We start from the raw sequence: 20,607 nt of genomic DNA on the forward strand, positions 1-20,607 counted from the left end.
ATATATTGTCATATTTGTTTTATTTGAATGATAATGGGACGCATCCTGTGTCTTTGAAGCATAGCATAACAGCAAATTGAACTAAGACAGACAACATGCATGTACTGTAGCTTTTCTCCAAAAATAGGCATCAGATGGCTCCGTACTTAGCTCTACATGCCAAATATACCTTCTGTGAACTACTGTCACTGGCACTAAAAAAAGGTAGTCCACATGGGTTAGGTAACTTGGGGTGTTAAGATAACTTGTTATCCCGTATGTAATGTTACTCCTGTCCGACAATACTACTGTTCCCCCCCAAAAAAATCAAGTTTCCTAAGTATTCATGCATAAAATATGTGACACAGTAGCCAAATCAAAATAATTTATTTTTTTGTGACATTTCATACAGTTCTAGAACTTAGTGTCTCAAACACTTAAAATCAATCCATTACTATATCCTCTTTTGCACCCAACCCAAAAATAAACAGAAAATAACCCAAACATTATGGAGAGAAAAAAAAGCTATTCCTGTAGATTTTTGCAAGCTTGTCAACATCAATATCGTTACTGTATGTTTCTAAAATTATTTCACATTACTCAAGAGTAAGATTCTTTTTAACAAGTTAGTGCATTTATTTCATTACACTAGATCACTAGCTGCTCATACTCATTAATGAAAAACAAAACAGCCCCAGTGATTGGTTACTCATTTGCTGCATTACTAAACCGAAAGTCAATGCATCAAGTATTCTCAGCGGAAATCTCAAACAATATACAAATGTCATATGCGTGATTCTTTGCCAATGCGATTTCACACAACTTTGGGGAAACCAGCCTACCAAGATTGGAAAAGCGTTGCACTGTAGGATTAAAATAAATAAAATTTTAAAAGCAATACATAACGAGTCAAACTTCAATAGTAGGTCAATCTGTCTTTTTTTGTTGAAATTTAAACGGCAAACTCACCCTAAAAAAAGCAAAAAACAAACAAACTGTGGTGGATACCTGTTTTTGACAAATGCCTCGCCCTGGAAGTTGTTCAGCACTAGAACAAATACATTCTCAGACACCGCTAGTTAAGGGTTAATACACTATAGCACAGGCAACTACTCCCCTACAGTTTTAAAGTCCCATTTTACCACGACTACATTACTTAGCTGACCTCATTGACAACTCAACCTATCAAGTCCGCTATGATCATAGACAGCTGGCACATAGCACATGGAAATGGTCTGATATTTTTAACCCTTTACTTAACTGCCAAATGAGTAGAGCTATCCATCTCTCAGCTATCAGCACTTTTCAGTCTACATCTGATACTATACCACCATTATAAAAAAGAAAAAAAAGAAAAGGAAAATAAATTGTACTGATCCTGGATGTCCTGTTATGATGGATATTGCCAAGCACAACACACAGTCATGTCTGACCATAAATCTAATCCCCATTTATAAAAATGGGTTGTAAACCGAGAGCTTGACTGAATCAGAATAAGCATGTTTTGAATCCTCTGGGTGGGGGCCCCAGAAACATCAGGAAAGGTACCAGAGATGACTCAACTTAAAAATACACAGCTTTGGATCAGGGTAATGCATGGTTAAGTGACCAATGCGATCTGCCACAAGTAGATCGCTGCTTAAAACATCATCTCTGCAAACCACAAATAGAACTGTGGTTGAATCGCCATTAGTTGCAATTCTGACAGATGTGAGCAGGTCATTAACCAGGCTCCAAATTTCAGCATATGACACATTTCATGAATATACATTAGAGGACCCAATCTGCCCAATTTCAGGACAATGATTCTAAATGCATGTACTTACAATTAGCAACTTCATGAAAGAAAGAATTATTGTCATCAGTGCAACAGAAAACTGGAGCACATACATCTGCTTGCTTCACAATCAATGCATATACAGACATCAGGTAACCCTTTCCCATTTTTGCAAAATCAAGCACACGAGCAAGAGAAAAACAGAAAGGATGTCTCATTGCGTGTTAGTGATATCTTTGTATATGTACATGACATATATGCATGTTCTTTTCTTCTTAGTGCATATGTTCCTTGCAGACCAACATCTATTCTTTAAAAAGGGTAGAGGGCCGTTACAGGGCCAGTGTCCCACCTCTCTCAGGCAGAGTTGAAAGGAAATTGCCTCCTCAGAAATCACTCTGATTTGAAATTCGGCAAAGAATTGAGGCTTCAGATGATACTTTTTTGTTTTTGTTTCCTTTTCAACTCCTCTGTGAAAGTTCACTTCATTCGATGGCATGTTGTTGCCCATTTTTCCTGGATGTCCCACTCCGTTTCATTATTGTCATTGCAAAAGCTTTTCTTTGGACATGTCCCAGGGGTGAGAGGTGGCTACCATTAAGGTTGTTGCTTTTATATGTAATTCATTTTTTATATATTTATATATATATATATTTTCATACATTTCTTTTTTTTTCTTTTTCCTCAATCATATGGAGTTTTACTTTGGCAATGCTGGGGGAATATTCTGCTCTTTGCCAGTGTGTCTGGGGCCCCCCTGGGGGGAGCTGCGCCGGGCCGGTGGGGGGCGTCTCTGTTCGCGGAACTTGAGGCCCCCACTGCCTCGGGGTCCGTTGCTGCGGTAACCTTGGGAGTCGCGTGGGGGCCGGCTCTCTTTGCACTCCCAGCCCCCCTCTCGCTCGTGGGTCTTGTCCTGCCTGTCTCCAGGGCTGCTCCCGCTGCTGGAGCCGGGCTCCTCGGCCTTGTTGACGCGCAGCTCCCGCAGGGGCTGGCCTGCCGCGCTGCCGGAGGGGGACGGGGCCTGGGCGGAAGCTGGGGGAGGGTAGTCCTTGGGTGGTCGCTGGCAAACCTCGGCATAGCTGAGCTTGCGGGGCTCCTGCAAGAGAAAAAAATGAAGAAAGTTATTTAGGGCTCTGAAAAGAACCCCAAAAAATCTGTCAAGGAAAAGAGCATGATTGTTTGACAGTTTCTTTGTAAATAACATGACATTTTGCAACTGCCATGTCTTACCATTACGGGGATGGGGGCAGTGGTGGTGGAGGTGCTGGTGGTGCTGGAGGCGCTGGTGCTCGCAGCAGCTTGTGAGGACGACATGACACTGGGTTGAGGCTTAGGACCAGGTAGGGGCTGCGTGGAAGAGGGTGGGTTGGGCGTAGTGGGAGGCGGGGCTGACTGCTGGGCCACCTTGGGGGCGGGGGGCTCGGCTCGCTCCACTTTCTTCTCATGATGGGTCACACTGAAGGACAGGAAGGTCATTAGTCCCAGATCAACTCCTTGGGTATGGGAACCGGCCTTCTAAAAGGCACTTGGTGCTAATTCGGTGACACGGCTCAAATTGATCCCAGTAAAGCAAACCTAAAAGCAATCCTCGCTATTGCCAATTAGAGAAAAAAAAATGGCAGTGAGCAGTACTGGTTTACAGGGTCTTACCTGGGGGCGGGTGGTCCATGGGGCTGTGCAGCAGGTTTGGCTACAGGCTGAGCAAGACTGGAAACAGGTGCAGCTTCCTCTGGGGCCGGGGCAACGTGTGCACTGGCTTCCTTACTGGCTTGTTCCGTCTGCTACGGAACACAGACCAGACGTTCATGGAACTAAACTAGTGACTCAGGAGTGGTTGCGCTAACACTAAATGGTAGATCTCATTTATATCTTAAGGTTTCACTTCTTGATCACCGGCAGGACATCTCGCATGAAAAAGCCAGAAGTTAAGAATAAATGTTGTGTGACAATATTAAAAACATAAATACATACACATTGTGGATATTATCCATTGGCAGAAAACTTAGAATCTCTTCTAACTAAATGTTCAAACTAAAACATGAAAGCTAGAAAACGCATATAAAAAAAATCCTGAAATGGTGATTGGTGTGGTGATTTCGGGGGCTGACAGCTGATTAGCAGGTCTTACCTTGTCCTTGTTCAGACCGCGCACTACGTCAGACATTCGGTTTTCCAGAACGGGCTCCCCCTGTGTGCTGACCACACTGCCAGGCAGAGGGGGGAAATTGGTCGCAGCCAGGTCAAACTTTGGGGGTGAAAGCTTCACCTCAGCCAGGGGTGTGGGCCTCTGAAAAGGGCAAGGGAGGAGGGGGGGGTAGTGATTCAGCGCACAGGAGATGTCGGAAATATCAGGCAACTCAAGTGTACGTTTGTTTATTTGGGCCTCATGTAGCCCAGAATGTTGTGTTCTCCACTGACGAGTGTGATGATAGTCAATTCTAATCTAACAGAAGACTAGATGTGTAGCTACCGGGATGCGCTCGTCCTCTCTCCTCCTCCGGGTGCCTCTGTAGGTACTCCTCCTATAGTGGGAAGAAAAAGGAGGCGCATACAGGTGGAGTCAATGTCCTTACACCTGGATAAACCCTGGTGCGTTGCGGGGCAGGTGGTAAGTAGGCTTGAGGCGCAGCCCCAACCGCTAGCCAAGACCCTCAGATCTCATAATCTTGGCGCTCATCGGGGGCAGGCGTGGAGGATCATAGCTTAGAGGGAGGGAGAAGGAGGAGGAGATGGGGGGGGGTTTACAGGGGAGATTATGGAGAGAAGAGAGAAAACCCAAAGCCATTCCCCTCCACCGCCTGCCTTTCCCTCTATGCGCAGTATGTTCTCATCATCGGGTCCATCAAGGGCTGTCTAAGGGAGTAGAGTTGCATTTCAAAACAACAACTTTGCAGAAAAGCCTGAATCGGGGAGCCAGGTGGCTTTACCTTCCACGCCCAGCCATGCCGTCGTCAGGGTCCGATGAGAGGTGCGGGAAGGCTGCGTTTATGTCGGTGGGGGCCTGTACCGAGGCCGGGGTGCTGGGGGGCTGGGGGCTGCGGAGGCCAGTCAGGCTCTCCTGGGGGGTCGCAGCCGCAGGGCACACCTCGCCTGACCTCATCTGGGGCTTCACATGGTTTCTGTTGGGGGGGGCGAGGAGGGAAGGGTGTGACGACGTGCCTGGAGCTCGCCTACACGTTGTAGGCTTCGATGTTCACACAGGCACAGCATGAATGCGGGGTGTGCCAAGGAAGACTTTGGCTTGTAGTGTCTGTTGTACAAATGTGGCGACATGCAACTGATGTGCCAAGGGGCATTTCCTTTAACCCTTGTGTTATCTTCGGGTCGTTGTGACCCACCGTCGTTTTGCAACAACTTTACCACATCAAAAAACAAAGTAAAGCATTTTCTTTTAACCGTTGGGCTGTCTCAGACCCCCCACATTGCGAAGGTTAAAAGAAAATTATTTTTATTTGCTTTTGTATTGGGTAAACACAACGATGGTTCGTTATGAACCTTTGGGTCATGTGACACCGAAGGCAGCACAAGGGTTAAGCTTCTACCGTGGTGTTAAGACTCGTCAACGCATAAGACTCCAGGGGTCTCTAACCCTTTTTTGACCTGATTCAACACTAGTTACCTAATCAACCAGCTAATTATTAGAATCAGGTGTGCTTGATTAGTGCTGGAGCAGGTGGCTCTCCAGGAGCAGGGTAGAGACCCTGCGACAGATCTCCAAGCATCTTGATAAGTGGCTAGGTCATCTGCTAGGACATCTGCTAGGACAGTTTGCTTCTTAAATAATTGAACAGAGCCATCAGGGAGCATTGGTGCTTGTGAAAGTTAGTTGTCAAACCAGCATCTAAAAATAAACCTTTAATGGGAAATGTGTCAGGGAGCAGCCCCCTTTTCATGACAAGCTGATTATAATGACGACTTTTGCCAGGGGTGACAAAGCCAGAGAAAACAAAATGGATGGTATGCTGTCTTAATTATCCCTTCCTTCATCTGGCACCTTCAGATCAATAAGGCAGTCCTCAGAGATGTAGTGAATACAGCAGGAAGAGAGGAGGGAAGGGGAGGAGAAACTAAACCAATTTGTCCCCACTGCCCACATTCCCTCTTCGTACGACACAATCTAATAAAGTCTGACATGGCCTTGGCATGTTTGACAGCATATGCCGGTCTCTGACAAATTCCAAGCTGATTTATTCAGTTAGAAACTTCTTACGTCAGGGTGTAAGAAGGTTATGATAGTCTACTCATCTCTTACTGTATCATGTTTCTTTGGCCAAATTGACACCTTTACCAAATAAGGCTGAGGCAACAACCATTCATACAAAATCAAGAAAGCGGTGATGAAGTGATAAAAAAAAATCATAATGCAGTGAAAAGATGGGGGGGGGGGTCACTGTTTTCAAAGCAAGGTAGTAGGCATTACAGTTACTTCCAAGACAATGACTGAAAGCTTCCTTATAGGCCAAAACGGGTTATTTATCAATAACTTACCTGACAAACTTGTATATTATATTATGGTAATTAACTTAAAATAAAAATCATTCAAACGTATTGCTTGGCAAGTGGCATGGGACCCTTTATGGATTTAGGGATGGGGGTAGCAGTGAAGCTGATTGTATAGAAGGGTTATACCTGAAGGCATTTATTACATTCTTTCTTGAATAGAGGGGGACACTGTTGGGACAGTAAGAAGACAGCGAGTGAAGAGCTTTCAGTTCCCAACAGAGCAAAGGTTACAATATCTCTGGAAGAACCCATGAATGAATCCTGTGAGACACAGTACACTGGGAGCATGCAGCCTCTAGCACCACTCCAGCAGGACACACAGACCATTGTTCACAATGGTTACGTTTCTACAAAGTACCTTAGAACCACATCAAGATCTACGCAACACACTGAGCCGCTGCGTTCAAAACCTACCGGTTTCTGTTGAAGGGCCGAGAGATATTGAGAGAGTTCGAGCCCGATTTGTAGTGCCCGGGAGAGTTGAACCCGTTGACAAAGCCACTGTTCGGAAACGGTGCCTGGGGAGGAATAAATACCGCAATGATGCTTGTTCTACGGCAAAGTAGATCTCAAAAAACATGTCCGGGCAAATGAGTTCCCCCAATTCCTTTTTATCTAGACGTGTGCTTTGAAAGGTTCTGCAGTTATCCACGTTTGTCACTAATTTGCCATAGACTTGCTTGCTTACCAGGGGGGTCTCAAAGTAGGGTGCTGGGGAGGTTGTCCAGGTGGGGGGGACGATGCCGTAGACAGGATACTGCTGCTGAGGGTAGACGGGCTGCATGTAGAGAGGTGAACTGTACTGGGACTGGGTCTGTGTCTGCTGGGCGTACATGCTGCTGTCCATGCTACGGTAGCCATTCTTAGCAAAGAACGTGTTGATGGCCTTTATTCTTGCCTGACGGGTGGGAAACAAATGTGTTTTAAAAGAGTGAGAATGAAGAATTAGCAGAGAACGACACTGCGACAATTAAGGGTGTGAAGCAACTCACCATGATGGGTTTTCCCTGAAATGTTTTTACTTCCTCTCTTAAGTATCGGTGCGCCTGGAAGGAAAGCAGTTCTTCATGAGGAGTATCTTATCGAGGCTATATTGACTCTTCAAATCCACTGTGCATTACAGCTTTGGGCGTGTAATTATGTTGTTTTTTGTTTACCTGTTGAGCATCCGTGTCTGATTGGAATGTGATGTACCAGTTATTGTTGTGCGCAAATTCCACACTTATCACCTTCGGACAGTTGTCATTTTTAAAGAGGGCCTCCACTTCCTGTTGAAATGGAAAAACAAATCCGTTTTAACTATGGACATTCAAATCTAAATACGGTTTATTAGTCACCTCAAAGAAAATCCTTCCTCCTTTGAAATGCCAGATTGAAATACTTGAGGTCATAAAAGCCCACGAGGACAGCTGTAGACTTGAGTGTTACCTCCACGGGCGTCGTCTCAGGAACCTCCCTCAGGATGATGATGCAACGCTTGTGATTGGGACGGACCTTCTCTCCCTTCTCATCCACCTGTACCATCGGAGAGGCTGAGGGGGACAAAAGCGGGTTTGATCAGCACTATGCAACGTCACGTGCACCCAGTTTGACCACGATCATGCGTGGTTGCCTACTTACATACCCTTTGCTCCCTCAATCAAAAAGGTCACCTACATCTCAACACGTCCAAGATGAGGTCCATGTCAGTGGTGTGGGCCTTGATGCCTTCCATGCTGGCGATGGTCCAGATGGGGACAAACTGGTCACTGTCCATCTGGGACATTAGGTACAGGTCCTTGGACAGGTTCTCCCTAGAGCACAAGGAAAGCAGATAAGCAAACCAAACTAAAACGGTCGCAAGTCTATCACACGTTTTATGAAGATGTCTCAAATCAAATTCCAAAGCCTTACAAGGTCATACTGAGAATACTATATTCTTCTTTACGCAAATCAAAAATGTGGGGTAACACAGGTGAGTATTATAAAGCATGGGGAATAAGGTCTATCTTGCCATACCCTCTATTTATATGCATTTATATGAGACTCACCTAGAGAAGTAGAACTCCAGCTCTTTCTTGAGTACCTCCCGCAGGTTCTCTGAAGGGAGGGGCTGCTCGGCCGTCATCTTGGAGACCACTTAAAAGAAAAAAAGAACAAACATCTGTAAACTATATTAAAGGAACACGCAGTAACGAGGGAATTGTAGTCCTTTGTGCCGCAGTTTTGCCATTCATACTGAGGTCAGGACGCGAAATGTGACTGACCTGCGGTGGTGACCTCAGTAGGGGGGAACCCTGGGTCTGAAGGATCCAAGCCGTTCACAGCGACCTCTGCCGCCGCCGCCGCCGCCGCCGCAGGGCTATCCTCCTCCAGGGGGAGGACGCAGACTGGGTATGGTTTACATACAGCAGGGGAAGGCTCAGAATAACCTGGAGCACAAGAGTGTCACTGATGAATACCAATTATTGAGTTCATAACATTTTTGGTGGAGCTGTAAAGTTCAAAGTTGTCTGGGTCTTGTCACCCTCTGTGATGTCGGCCTGGGGCCACTGGGAGCCATCGTCTGCCTCAGCAGGAGCCTCGCTGGCAGCCACAGGCATCTCCTGCCACACCTTGGCATTGGGGTTCAGACCTGCGCCCTTGGAGGTGACCTTCAACAAGAGATAAACCATGACAAAGAAGTTGACGAAGCCATTGGACTATGTTACGAGTTTATCAAACGGAACTTAAAAAAGGCACAGCTTTTAGTAGGAAAATAATTATGAAAATGCTACGTTGAATCCTGGCTGAACTCATTGCCACCAGAGTAACAACATACCAGAGTAACAACAATTCAATCACAATTTGTTTCCACCACAGAGCTGAAAAACATTTTGCAAGTGTAACCGAGTTGAATCGGCCAACTCCTCCCTCAGTATAAATAACACCCACCTCATCTTAGACCTAGTCTTAAGGTGGCGTAGCTGGCTAAAGATGTATTTTGAGGCCCTAATTTGACCCCAGCAGTGAGCAGAAGGGGAGGAAGGGGATGCTGACATTGCGATGACACCAGTTACACAAACAGAAACTTCAAACTAGTAAATAGCACATTAAGGGTGTCAATAGTTAGTATGCATAAATGACAAAAAAATAAACTCAAATTGATGTAATTTTATTGTACAGTGTGATGTTTTTAAGCAAAAAAAAAATTGTTCGAACACTGATTCTCGTACATAACTAAATCTTCCAACGACTTCATTACAATCGACATACTAACATATAGTATACAGCGAGCTACGGGAAGAATGATAAGTATGAACACACATGCAGTGCCATTGCATAACCATGCCTGCATTATGGGATGTCAGATACATGTTTGCAAAAAGAGTGCATAGTTACCGCCAATCCAAATCCAGCATTATAGTTGGAGGACAGCATTGCCAATCTACAGTTCCAAGCAGAACATTGATGGCATGGACAAGCCATTTTCAATGCAGACTGCTTCTCGCCATTACCAAAAGATAAGCCTTTAGCGAGGAGTCATAACAATGCTTAAGTTGTTTTACACAAGCAATGGTCTGGCATTGACCCAAAGGTTCAGCTACACAAGATTCAAGGTGGCTCAAATGCTATTAATACACTCACTGAACGTGTTTGGGTGTACATATGTGGCTTAAAAACATACAATATGTAGAGGTGTGCTACGATATAGCTCAGTTAACCATTAAACATACTGACTACAGAAACACAGTAGCATATCACGTGGCTGATTTTTGCCAACCCCTTTAGTCCTCCATAGGACCAAATTGGAGACGGTAAATGTTAAACAGTCCTGAATAATTCATGTATTGGACTTCAAAAAGTATTGGGGTTCATAAATTTACGTACAAAACATAACATCTACTGCAAAAGTGATGTATTATTTTTTTGGTGCATGAAAATGGTGCACATTGAGTTTGATGATTGCTCAGGACACTGTTCCACAGCCGACACCACCTGCTACAAAGATCCACCCCGTTACCTCGAAATGAGTATACGGTCTGACAACAACAGCTGTCACAACTCGACATTTAATTAACATGTACATTGTACATATAACTCAATTTTCAACCAAAGCGAGTTTGCAACATTGGTTGCCTGTCTGAGTGGCTGTGTTGGACATTTATTCACATGATAACCACAGAAGGTGTGCCTAGACGCACGAGTTAGCCAGCTGTAACATCTGCTAGATCCTGTGCTAAGCTAGCCATATATCTTGGAAGCCAAGTCAGCTGACTGCGCTGCAAAGGCCAGCCAGGCAATTGCAACGCATATTATATATGCTAGCTACTTAGCTAGCGGCAGTCAAAGGTCTGCTCTAAACAATTTCTCGGTAATCAACTAGCTCTACACCGGTTAGCAAGGTACATGATTTAAATCATGTAGGATTGAGTGGCTGTGTAGTTACATGGCTCCGAACTTAGAGCCCCTGCATAATTCCCATTAACAGCCCACCAACCAAATGGCTAAACACTTCTCACAACTTAAAGTACTGTACAGTAGCTAGTCTAGCTATAATGATTACTCAGCACACTGCTAAATTGGATAGCTTGCTAGCACGAGTAGACTAGAGCTAAATTTATTGATGACAGCTGTGCACAGGCAGAGACAGACTAGCGCCCTTTGGCTAACGCCCGATTAGCACGTTGGATGAGATAGCTAGCGAACGCGTTACCAGTAGTTAACCAGACTACTAGTCTAGTTCTACTGAACCAAGGTTGCAACTAGCAACTTCTTATGCTAACGCTAAAAAGATGTATGGAACCCTGGTGGCTAACCAACTAGTAGCGCACGTGTAATAGTAGAGCATCTAAGCAGAATAGATGCCCTTACATTTTTATAGTGTTGGCAATGATTCAAAGCGCTGGTAAGAACAGAACCTGAATGCGGTGCGATGGTAGAAGTTGAAACGAGTTATCGTGCTAGCTAGCAACGGTGTTAGCAAAGCAGCAAGCCAAGCTAGCTTGCTACGTGACTATAGGCCGCAACTCACCATGCCGCCTGACCCTCCACCGATCCCAGGTGGTGTTTTGTCCTTCCCACTGGTCTTCGGTCCCGGATCAGCCTCCTCCTGCAACAGCGGCGGCTCTCCGCCCTGGTCCGAACTCATCGGCCGCCCCTGGGTCACGTCTACCCCGTCGTGTTCTCCCGACCCTCCGCTTGCCACCAACTCCTTTTACCAAAGTGCCGGCTGGGTTCAGCAATCTATCCAGTTATCTCCTGCTAGACTTGTTTAACCAACACAGTAAGCTAGATTGCTAGCTAGCTGCTAAGTAGCCAGGGCTAGCAAGAAAGCTTGCTACCTAGCTATGAATCGACGTCTAGTGTAATTAATCAAACTCGGAAGTCAATACACTAAATTCAAAAATAAAGGCAATGTGCAACTCATGTTATATCACCGTACTCTATAATGTCTCATCAGATATTTCAACTTGCGTCAAAGCCGTGAGGCGCATTCCTAACCGGGCGACCGAAGCGGACACTGGGGACACGCACCTTTCCTAAGCGCAGGCAGACATTGGTAAAGTCCACCAAAATCCCAGCTAGCAGTGCGGGCACTAAATGCCCCATGAAACCCTTTTCTTCCGCTTCCGTTTATCCAGAGACTGCGAGAATCAATCTCTTTTCATTGATGTTCCAATAACTTTGAGTAAAAACAGGCACATGTACAAAGAACATAAGAAAAATGTGTAAAGCACAGTGTAATTATGTTTAAATAAATAAAAAATTAAGCCTATGATATTATTTCCAAATTGTAGTTCCTTTCAAACTCTTGTTGCAGAATCAGTGCTGGTTTCTGGATTTTCAGTGTACATGGGATTGGCTAAATCTGTCATTTAATTTTTACCTGAATAAATTGATGACCCCAGCCTTTTGGACATATTTATTTACTTATCTTCACATTCAACACAGGACCCAGATGATAGTCTCTCGTTGATGAACACACCAAGGAACTTGAAGCAGAGGATTCTCTTCACTTCAGCTCCATCCATGTGAATGGGGGCGTGTCTGTTCTTGTGAAGGTCATGATGTCATATGAGGGTGTGCGGCATTTGTAAAGACGACCTTTCCTGCAAATGGAGTGGTTCTCCTTCTACACACTCTGATTTAGCATGTGTTTGGTCTCTGACAGTAAAACAGAGGATTTCATGCACAAGACCCATTCTTAAACTTGTAATTCAGTTGACGTCTACAAAAGCCTAAATCCTAGACACTTTCCACAGCGCGCAGAGCAAATTAATTCAGGAGTAAATTAGAAAAAAAGTAAAAGAATCCAAGCAGATGAGTTATGAAGTAGAGAGTAGCAGCATTTCCAAGACAAACACAGATGAGGCCAGGCAGAAAACACACATCCTCAAAAATCTTCTGCTAAACAAATGCATAGAAAGGTGCATATCTACAATGACAACAGGAAAGTTATAAATCTTCGTCCGTCTCCTTGGGTGGAGCAGCTTCCTTCTTCACTGGCAAGGCCTTCACGGCTGGACTCTCTTCTTGATCACATGCTCCATGTGGGCATGCTCAGTGGTGTCCAGGCTGACGTTGTACTTGGCCAGGATCTTCATGATGGGCCTCAGCTTCAACCACCACTCCTTCTTTGGGATGCGGTGCCTGGGGGACATCGGAGGGGGAAAGAGTTGGTGTTCAAAGGAACGGTGTGGCACGGTTAACATTTCCAATGGTGATTCATCCACTGAATCGGTATTTCTGGCCTCACAGGCATGCGTACACAACATGTAAGAGAGTTCTTTGGGGTCTTACTCAAAGTCGGTATGATCCTTCAGCTCGGTTAGAGGCTGGAAGGTCAGTGATCTCTTTTTCATCCCCAACATACAGGCAGAGTCAGGTGTGTTGGCGAAAATACGACCTGTAGGACAGGACATGGAGTCAGTTTTCCAGTAAAGGTGTGAGGGCTAAGCGCTGAAATGAATTATATAGTCATAAAAGGGTAATCAACATTTTCAGTTATTGAACTGGAGACAGATTTGTGGCTATTTGTTTTTGGGGACACACCATGGCGGTAACACTCCTTCAGTTTATCAGTCAGCCACAGGACAGACTTTGCTCCCATCTTTGTTCCAAAGGTCCTGTCGAAAGGTGTTGGAGTACCACCCTGGTAAAATATATATTTTTTTACATTTAGTTCTGGCATGAAAATTCACCGTTGGGAACACAATTTTATTATTTCTCTTGAAAATATAACAGACTTGTTGCATGTGTCCCAGGACATTCTTGCGGCAGTCGAACACGCCCTTTCCCTCTTCAGAATACAGGTTGAAGATGAAGTCAGTTGTGTAGTTGGGATTGCAGCTCTCATTCCTGTCCAGTAAAAATCCCAAATAATGTATGGGCTTGAGGACATGTAAATATGTATACCAGATGTACAAATGTGTGTCTGAGTGTGCACGGATGAGTGTTTGTGAAACTCACCTGAGAATCAAGCCTCTCTTCACTGTCGTCTTCATCTTCTCAACCAAATGCTCGACATTTGCCTGAAAACCGGTGGGACGATTATACATCGCAGTGGCGACGCTTCCAGTTTATGCAGTTGTACTAGCCATTGATGAATGGAAAAGTACCAACAACATTTCTAACCTGACTGTTCCCACCTGACTTGCAGAACCCAATCATCTCTTGCTATGTATAAGGCATATCAAAATCGGGGAGGATAACTCTCTTATTTACAGGGGGGACATGTCTTCCTCCTCAACTCACCTCCAGGTCTCTGATGCCAAATTTATCCTCGTAGATGTATGCAGCGTCGGCTCCTGCCGCCAGCCCTGCCATGGTGGCCAGGTATCCACAGTGACCCCCCATGGTCTCAATGATGAACACCCTCCTCTTGGTGCCAGCTGCAGACTGCTTGATCCTGTCACAAGTCTACAAGTAAGTGGGGGGGGGGGGGGGGGGGTGGATGAGAGGTTAGTCAAACAGGAATTCAAAAACAACATTGACAGTTGGAATGATATTTGAATGGCAGTCTTCCCCTGCATTTGGTGTTGCAGGGGAAGCCTCTATTACATATGACCTGCAGTGAGCATCAAAAGCCTTTGGACAGTGTGTGACACACACGTTATGTTGGTTCTTTGCTGCCACACTTTCAGTGAAACAGGCCACCATGACCATTAACTTTAAGTACAGACAGGAAAAGAGAATTTGAGTGTATTTCCATACACACTGGCTAATCAGCAGGGCCTTTATCACCAATACAGTAGACAGCATCCTCTAATAGTCCATTAGGTCTTCCCTGGTCTACCTCGTTGTTTTCTATTAATGAACTCATCAGTGCTTGTATTCTTGTTATTACAGATGCACCAACAAAAGGTTAAATTTTTTTTAAAGTGTAAAAGCCACAGTTGTAGATGCATAGTGGTTAATCAGGGCAAGACTACCTCAACGATGGTGTTCAGGGCCGTGTCGGCGCCAACACTGAAGTCGGAGCCAGGGACGTTGTTGGAGACGGTGGCGGGGATGACCACCATGGGAATGCACAGCTCCTCGTACTTCTCCCTGGCCTGCACCATCTCCAGGCCACCCACATACGCCTGCAAGGGTGATGGAGAGAGAAAAAGGAGCATGGTGACATTGGTGGACCTATGGTGCAGGGCTCTACGTGGTGGTCGACGTGAACTTTGTCAATGAGAGACACCAACCACAATGGAAGAACCTGAGAGAACCTGCCACTCTCACCTCAAAACCACCAATTATCACCAGAGCATGGATGTTGAACTTAGCGATATTCAGGCTGATGTCCTCAATCATCTTAGAGGGCAGCAAGCTAGACATGGGAATAAGAGATTGTGTGTCAAACAAGAGAGCCTGTTCTTCTTCTTCTTGAGTGTTGTGAATGCTAAACCAAGAGATCCCTGATCTTACCGCTTGGTTCCCAGCTCAGATCCCCCCTTTCCAGTCCAGCCACTGACTGCAGTCCAGGCAATGGGCTCAATCTGAGGGGATAGACAAGAAATGTATTCATCTGAAGCCATTTGCTAGATGGTTCTACCATTCCTCAGTACAGCTCAAAGTCTACATTCAGAGGAGGAAGAAAGGTGGATGACCGACCTGTCCGTGAGCGAGGCCCTCGAAGCCGTCGTGCACGGCCAGCATGTTGTGGCCCTGGATGATGCCCATCCTGACAGCGGAGCGGACGGCAGCGTTCATACCGGCGCAGGGGGCCCCGACGTTAAGGATGGCCACGTTGATGTTGCTCTGGTGGAGGTCAGGTGGGGGAGTCGTGACAATACAAAACACTGAGGGAGTCTCATTGTGGTTTTATTTTCTTTCTTGAATAGTATTGAAAAGTTGTGTACTTCCTAAACTGTGTCCTGTGTACTGTACAGCAGTGACTATAGCCTACCTTGGTATCAGGGGGGTTGATGTGAGCCAGCAGTTTGTATGTATTCCAGTTATTCTCAAAACTCCTGCAAATAACACATAAAATGGATCTGTGTTGGTGGACTGTGGACCTTATCTGGAACTTGAACTAGAACTGGACAGCGCAGGTACCGACAATAAACCGACAAAGTTTCCATCTTACTTTCCCCTGAGCTTAATAGCGTCTTCAAATCGACCTTCAGCCATGGCAGAAGTCACATCCTTTGTCTATCGGAGAAGGAGAGAAGGAGAGGGAGAAAAGTATGAATGATACTGATTCTGTAACCAGCCCTCTAGGGAATACGAAGAGCCAGCTCTGGAAGAAGAACGGTCAGGTGAGCAGGTCTCACACAGAGACCGTATGCTCGCTTACCACTTGCACGCACTCCATGAGGGGAAGCCTGATGGCCTGGTTCCCTGACAGGCTGACCACGCAGGCAGGGGTCTCGGGGGTGGCCTCCAGCAGAGCCATCACTGCCTCAACGCCCATCCTGCTGCCCTGAGGGTCACAACACACACACCCCTCAGATACGTGCCCCCCACACGTGACCCAACCACTCGCTAACAGGTGCACACACGCAGAGAGAGATGATGAGGTGGGGAAACAGCACCTACCAGGATCCTGTCGAAGGCAGAGGGAGTGCCGCCTCTCTGCACGTGTCCGAGGACTGTGGTGCGAGTGTCAAAGCCCAGCTTCTTGGTCACCAGCTACAGACCAGGGAAGCTGTTACCAACAGCCCCACTACTCACTCCACAAGTCTGTATGAAGTGTACGTCGAACGTCTTGAACCGAGATAGAGAAGGGAGTACCTGCTTGATGTTCTCAGAGGTGATGGGCTTGCCGTCCCTGTTCATGGCTCCCTCAGCAACAATGATCACATTCAGGCGGCAGCCTCTGGCTCGTTGCTAAGGGACGCAGACACAAAGGAACATCAAGTCTGCTTCTCAGACGTTCACTGTGGAAGTGTGTGTGTGTGTGTGTGCTTGTGACACGTACATCTGCCAGTCTCCTACACAGATGATCCTCCCATCCCTCATCTGGAGGCATTTCAGGAATAAAGACCCAGTCAGCGCCGCACGCCAGGGCTGTTACCAGGGCAAGGTATCTGGAAAGAACAAACAGAGTCACAAACAGTTTAGATGCAAATACAATACAACTGTGCAGTGGCAGTTACTAAGATTCACTTGATTGAAGCGTTAAGATTACAATGTATCACTTTGCCTTTGAGCTAACACTGCGAAGACAATCTCACACCATGCAGCACAGGAATGTATATTTTGCAAAAATTGTGACTGGAAGGATGCCCCTTCCCCAAATTATTACAATGATACATAAACACAGTTCCACCTGCTAATTGGGCAAATTGCACCAGCAAACTACAAGTCTCCACCCATTTTGATCGTTGGCCAAGTTTGTGTGGCTCAATGCCAGTTGCGTTTAAGTAACGAAGATAGAGCCCATAGTCTCATGTAACAGACAGATATGTTCACAGCTGAGACGTGTAGTTCACAGTGTATGAATATGTCCATCCTGATACACGGCTCATGTATTCAATAACACATGTCAGCATGGCATTAGCATGTGTCCTATGTAGTAAGCATGATACTTGTGGGGGAACTATATTCTTAGATTTGTGTATGTGTCAGGTATTTTGCAATGGCATCCCCCCTGATACCAATACCCAGTTTTATTCAGACAAACGTCACACTCATATACTGACCCACAGTGTCTGCCCATCACCTCCAGAATAAAGGTCCTCTGGTGGCTGTGGGCAAACGGGAAATATTAGTTTGAAATGTCAATCAAACCCCTCCCCCACACACACACACACAAAAACAGGGACAACTTGCCTCTAAAAATCACATATGAAAAGGAGACTGGTCAGTTGTAAGAGCTGCATTGTGTGTCAGAGTGGTGATTCACCTCTGGGCTGTCGTTGTGATGGCGTCCACCACCTCCATGATGCGGTGCAGGGCGGAGTCAGTGCCGATTGTCATGTCGGTGCCACAGAAGTCATTATCGATGGAGCCCACCATGCCAACAATGTTGAGATGTGTGGAGCTCTTAGCCTGGTCATCGGTGATCTTACCTGGAGAGGGAACATGGATAAAGTCACTGGGAGTCATTCAGGCACCGGTACACCAATTCACCAGTAAAATTGTGGTTGACTTGTTGCTGTTTCCCCAGCATGCCCTCCCTGTCTCTCACCGGCTCTCACGAGGTCAAGCAGCAGCTCGCTCCACTCACACCTGAACTTGTTGGCACCGGTCAGACTGCCGTCGCCCCCGATCACACACAGGTTGGTGATGCCCAGCTTGACCAGGTTGTTTGCCGCCTGCATACGGCCCTCTCTGGTCTGGAAGTCTGTGCAACGGGCACTGCCGATAACAGTGCCGCCCTGGAGAAGGATGGTTGGAGCCTCACTCATCCAATCACACTCAGAAATGTTTTCCTGGACACAGCCTGGATTAAATCTAGGATAGAACTAAGAATCTCTGCGTTCTTTTTGTCTAGAATACAGCTTTATTTTATGTCTTCCAAAACCAGACACATATAGACAGATTTAGAACAGTTGGTTCGCTGAATTCCTAAACTGTCTTAGCATGAAACAGAAAACTGCATTCCAAATTCTAATTAATTTATTGAGTTTGTATTGATACAGTATGGGATAGAATGTTACACAACCTAATACAGGTAATACTGGACGGTTGTCCTTTAAACAAGATTTTCCCGAGGGCACCTGCCTATCTTCCCACCTCCCATACCCTGAGGCTGTCAGCTTTGATTACTGCCTGCTCCCTTCCCCTCTTCAGCCTCCGATCACAGAGGATGGTACTGCTGGCCGGACTGTTTGTCATTGGCATATTTATGCTCTCTCCTCACACTTCACCATCCATCTGGTGTTCAGTTATGGTACATGCTAAGCTGCTAAACATAGCCACTCATCACCAAATATCAGATCTCTGATACTAGCCAGATCTTTCGCTTGCACTAAACAGCTTACACATCATAAGTTAACTCCTGGTGCCTTCTCATTGGGTTTATTAAAGAAGGGGAGTGGCTACTAAGGATAGTTAAAATATGCCTATAGAGGTATATGACAAGCTTCAAGTATCCAGGGTGTCCATATTTTGTTATATTTATACTAACAGAATTTCTTGTTGAGGGGCAAGACCAACAAGATGTGGGCAAACTACTTTCTGTGTGTACGTTAAGCTTGAGATTCTAATGAGTCAAAAGTTACAATGCGGTAAGTGCAGTGTGTGTGCCTTGACAATGTGCCTGATAAATGTGTTGAAGTGGTTTGTTCGTGGCCTCACCAATTGCAGCATCATGGACACACTCTCCCATGTTGCGGGGCGAATGTTCACCCCCCCGTCCACAAGCCCCTGGTAGCCCTTGAATGAGTAGGACGGAAAGATAATCAATTGGACATTCCAATCACTTACTACTACCAGAATAGCAGTCTCAGAATGTCAATTTTCAACAATGGGTATTATTTGAAGCAGTGGTGGCTCGGAGGTCGTAAACAGTGAGGTAAAATGCGATGTGTTTTTAGTACTGCTTTACTTCATGAACAAAGAAGACTTTCGCTCCCGTGTAGAGGCCGACTCGAACTGTGGCCCTCACAGCCGCATTCATACCTGGGACAAAGATGTGGAGAGTAAATATTTCAATCACAGACATGAGACCCGGCTCACAGTGAGGCCCATCCATTGGCCATGCATCAAACCACAACCACATCTAATTGATATAGAGGGCACAATCTTGTGACATCATAAGAAAATAGCCCCGTAGACCAAACAGACAGGGTTGTCATGGCGCCCATGGACGGTGTCACCCGCATAGTTTTCAGCCCAGCGTAAAGGCCAGGTTGTTTACATTCATACCGTGTTCTGGGGGAACTAGCAAGACTGGGCTTTAGTTTCAACAGAGGGGCAGCTGGGGAAGGGAACTGGATCTTGTCCTTCATGTCACTGCAGATAAAGGTCAGTGACTCTATTCTTAGCGCGCAAAGAGGAGAAACAGAGGAACGAAGGGTGAGATATGGGGGACATAATAGTTCAGATCAAAAGGTTAGGGGGTGATATGCAGCAGTGATGTAACTCAGGCAAAAATAAACAGCTACATATACTATGTGTGGTTACAGCTAACAGGTTACTATGGTAGTTCGAGCACAATGTGTGGTTATACAAACATATCACCCTTTACAACTCTTAACAGGTACCCAATTACGTGTAAACTGTCGCCAAATATTATAGGGATGTTGTCAGATATAAATGAACTACAGAGTATCAATTGTCTTCAGAACTGGTTAAGTACAAAATAAATATACAACTTTGCTTGAAAAGAACACTACATACATGTCATTTGTTAAAACCCTGGTCAGAATGAACAACAAAGCCCTCACTTCCTCACTATTACACTGTCACACACACATGTTCTCTAAGGGGCTTAAGATCCCATCCAGTCACCTGTACTCCAACTATTCCCTCTAGCAGTTAAATCTCCCTTCAAAAAAGTGCAAACAAAAAATACTGAATTGAGATGACCACTGGAAATTCTAAACACGACCACTGAGCAGCTGTGGTCTTCATACCTTGGGCATCGCCTCCGGAAGTCAGCACGGCGATGGAGCGCCCTACCCCCATCTTGGTGGGGTCCATGCTAGGGGGAACAGTGGACATGCTGCCAGGAGATCCCGATGAGCAGGTAGAAGAGGAGAAAAACAGGAGGAACCAGGAGACCTGCTACCTCTTCAATCCCTCTGCTTCTCAGACAAGAGGCTGGTGGGGACACTGGCTTTATAGGACCAACCCTTTTACAACACCCCGCCCCCAACCCCACAAGCAGGCTGGCAGGCAGGCAGGCAGGCAGGCAGGCAGACTGGCAGGCAGGCAGGCACACTGTACTAAATATACATCAGCAGGCTGCACTTTAGAAGCACAAAAGATTACTGTCACGTGAAACA

The 20,607-nt window shown here is 45.9% G+C and overlaps 2 protein-coding genes across 4 annotated transcripts; both read right to left on the minus strand.

Moving 5' to 3' along the window:
* Positions 1-350: 350 nt before the first annotated feature.
* larp4aa (La ribonucleoprotein 4Aa) lies at positions 351-11,798 on the minus strand. 3 transcript variants are annotated; one of them, XM_067239290.1, is made up of 17 exons: positions 11,253-11,798; positions 8,766-8,892; positions 8,506-8,670; positions 8,290-8,377; positions 7,916-8,052; positions 7,688-7,791; positions 7,417-7,527; positions 7,252-7,305; positions 6,948-7,157; positions 6,674-6,777; positions 6,386-6,427; positions 4,684-4,875; positions 4,227-4,278; positions 3,885-4,043; positions 3,407-3,534; positions 2,987-3,212; positions 351-2,852 (listed from the first exon to the last, which is right to left on the minus strand). In XM_067239290.1, the coding sequence occupies exons 1-17, from the start codon at positions 11,367-11,369 to the stop codon at positions 2,457-2,459; spliced, it is 2,412 nt and encodes an 803-aa protein (XP_067095391.1). In that variant the 5' UTR covers positions 11,370-11,798; the 3' UTR covers positions 351-2,456. The 3 variants fall into 3 exon arrangements, with proteins under 3 accessions (XP_067095391.1, XP_067095390.1, XP_067095392.1); XM_067239289.1 differs by having other exon boundaries at positions 3,407-3,537; XM_067239291.1 differs by lacking the exon at positions 6,386-6,427 and having other exon boundaries at positions 3,407-3,537.
* Positions 11,799-12,128: 330 nt separating this feature from the next.
* Positions 12,129-20,400, minus strand: LOC136945463 (ATP-dependent 6-phosphofructokinase, muscle type-like). The gene is made up of 22 exons (XM_067239292.1): positions 20,236-20,400; positions 19,206-19,279; positions 18,956-19,033; positions 17,844-18,033; positions 17,559-17,724; positions 17,356-17,400; positions 16,632-16,740; positions 16,445-16,540; positions 16,250-16,342; positions 16,008-16,133; positions 15,798-15,862; positions 15,618-15,681; positions 15,323-15,469; positions 15,137-15,207; positions 14,951-15,038; positions 14,653-14,805; positions 13,976-14,140; positions 13,691-13,752; positions 13,468-13,579; positions 13,274-13,373; positions 13,022-13,127; positions 12,129-12,871 (listed from the first exon to the last, which is right to left on the minus strand). The coding sequence occupies exons 1-22, from the start codon at positions 20,321-20,323 to the stop codon at positions 12,736-12,738; spliced, it is 2,334 nt and encodes a 777-aa protein (XP_067095393.1). The 5' UTR covers positions 20,324-20,400; the 3' UTR covers positions 12,129-12,735.
* Between the last annotated feature and the right edge of the window lie 207 nt (positions 20,401-20,607).

Source organism: Osmerus mordax, chromosome 7, assembly GCF_038355195.1.
Source record: "Osmerus mordax isolate fOsmMor3 chromosome 7, fOsmMor3.pri, whole genome shotgun sequence".
Classification (NCBI taxonomy): Eukaryota; Metazoa; Chordata; class Actinopteri; order Osmeriformes; family Osmeridae; genus Osmerus; species Osmerus mordax.

What these genes read in the sequence shown, in the direction of transcription:
- LOC136945463 (XM_067239292.1), bottom strand. Translation starts at nt 20,323, where the DNA reads ATGTCCACTGTTCCCCCTAGCATGGACCCCACCAAGATGGGGGTAGGG. An exon ending in CCTCTGAGAACATCAAGCAG is followed by an intron (nt 16,343 to 16,444) that starts GTACTCCCTTCT and finishes CCTGGTCTGTAG; the next exon opens with CTGGTGACCAAGAAGCTGGG. An exon ending in GAAGGAGTGTTACCGCCATG is followed by an intron (nt 13,128 to 13,273) that starts GTGTGTCCCCAA and finishes CCTGTCCTACAG; the next exon opens with GTCGTATTTTCGCCAACACA.
- larp4aa (XM_067239289.1), bottom strand. Translation starts at nt 11,369, where the DNA reads ATGAGTTCGGACCAGGGCGGAGAGCCGCCGCTGTTGCAGGAGGAGGCT. An exon ending in CGGCCCTTCAACAGAAACCG is followed by an intron (nt 6,428 to 6,673) that starts GTAGGTTTTGAA and finishes CTGTCCCAACAG; the next exon opens with TGTCCCCCTCTATTCAAGAA. An exon ending in CATGGACCACCCGCCCCCAG is followed by an intron (nt 3,213 to 3,406) that starts GTAAGACCCTGT and finishes CCTGTCCTTCAG; the next exon opens with TGTGACCCATCATGAGAAGA.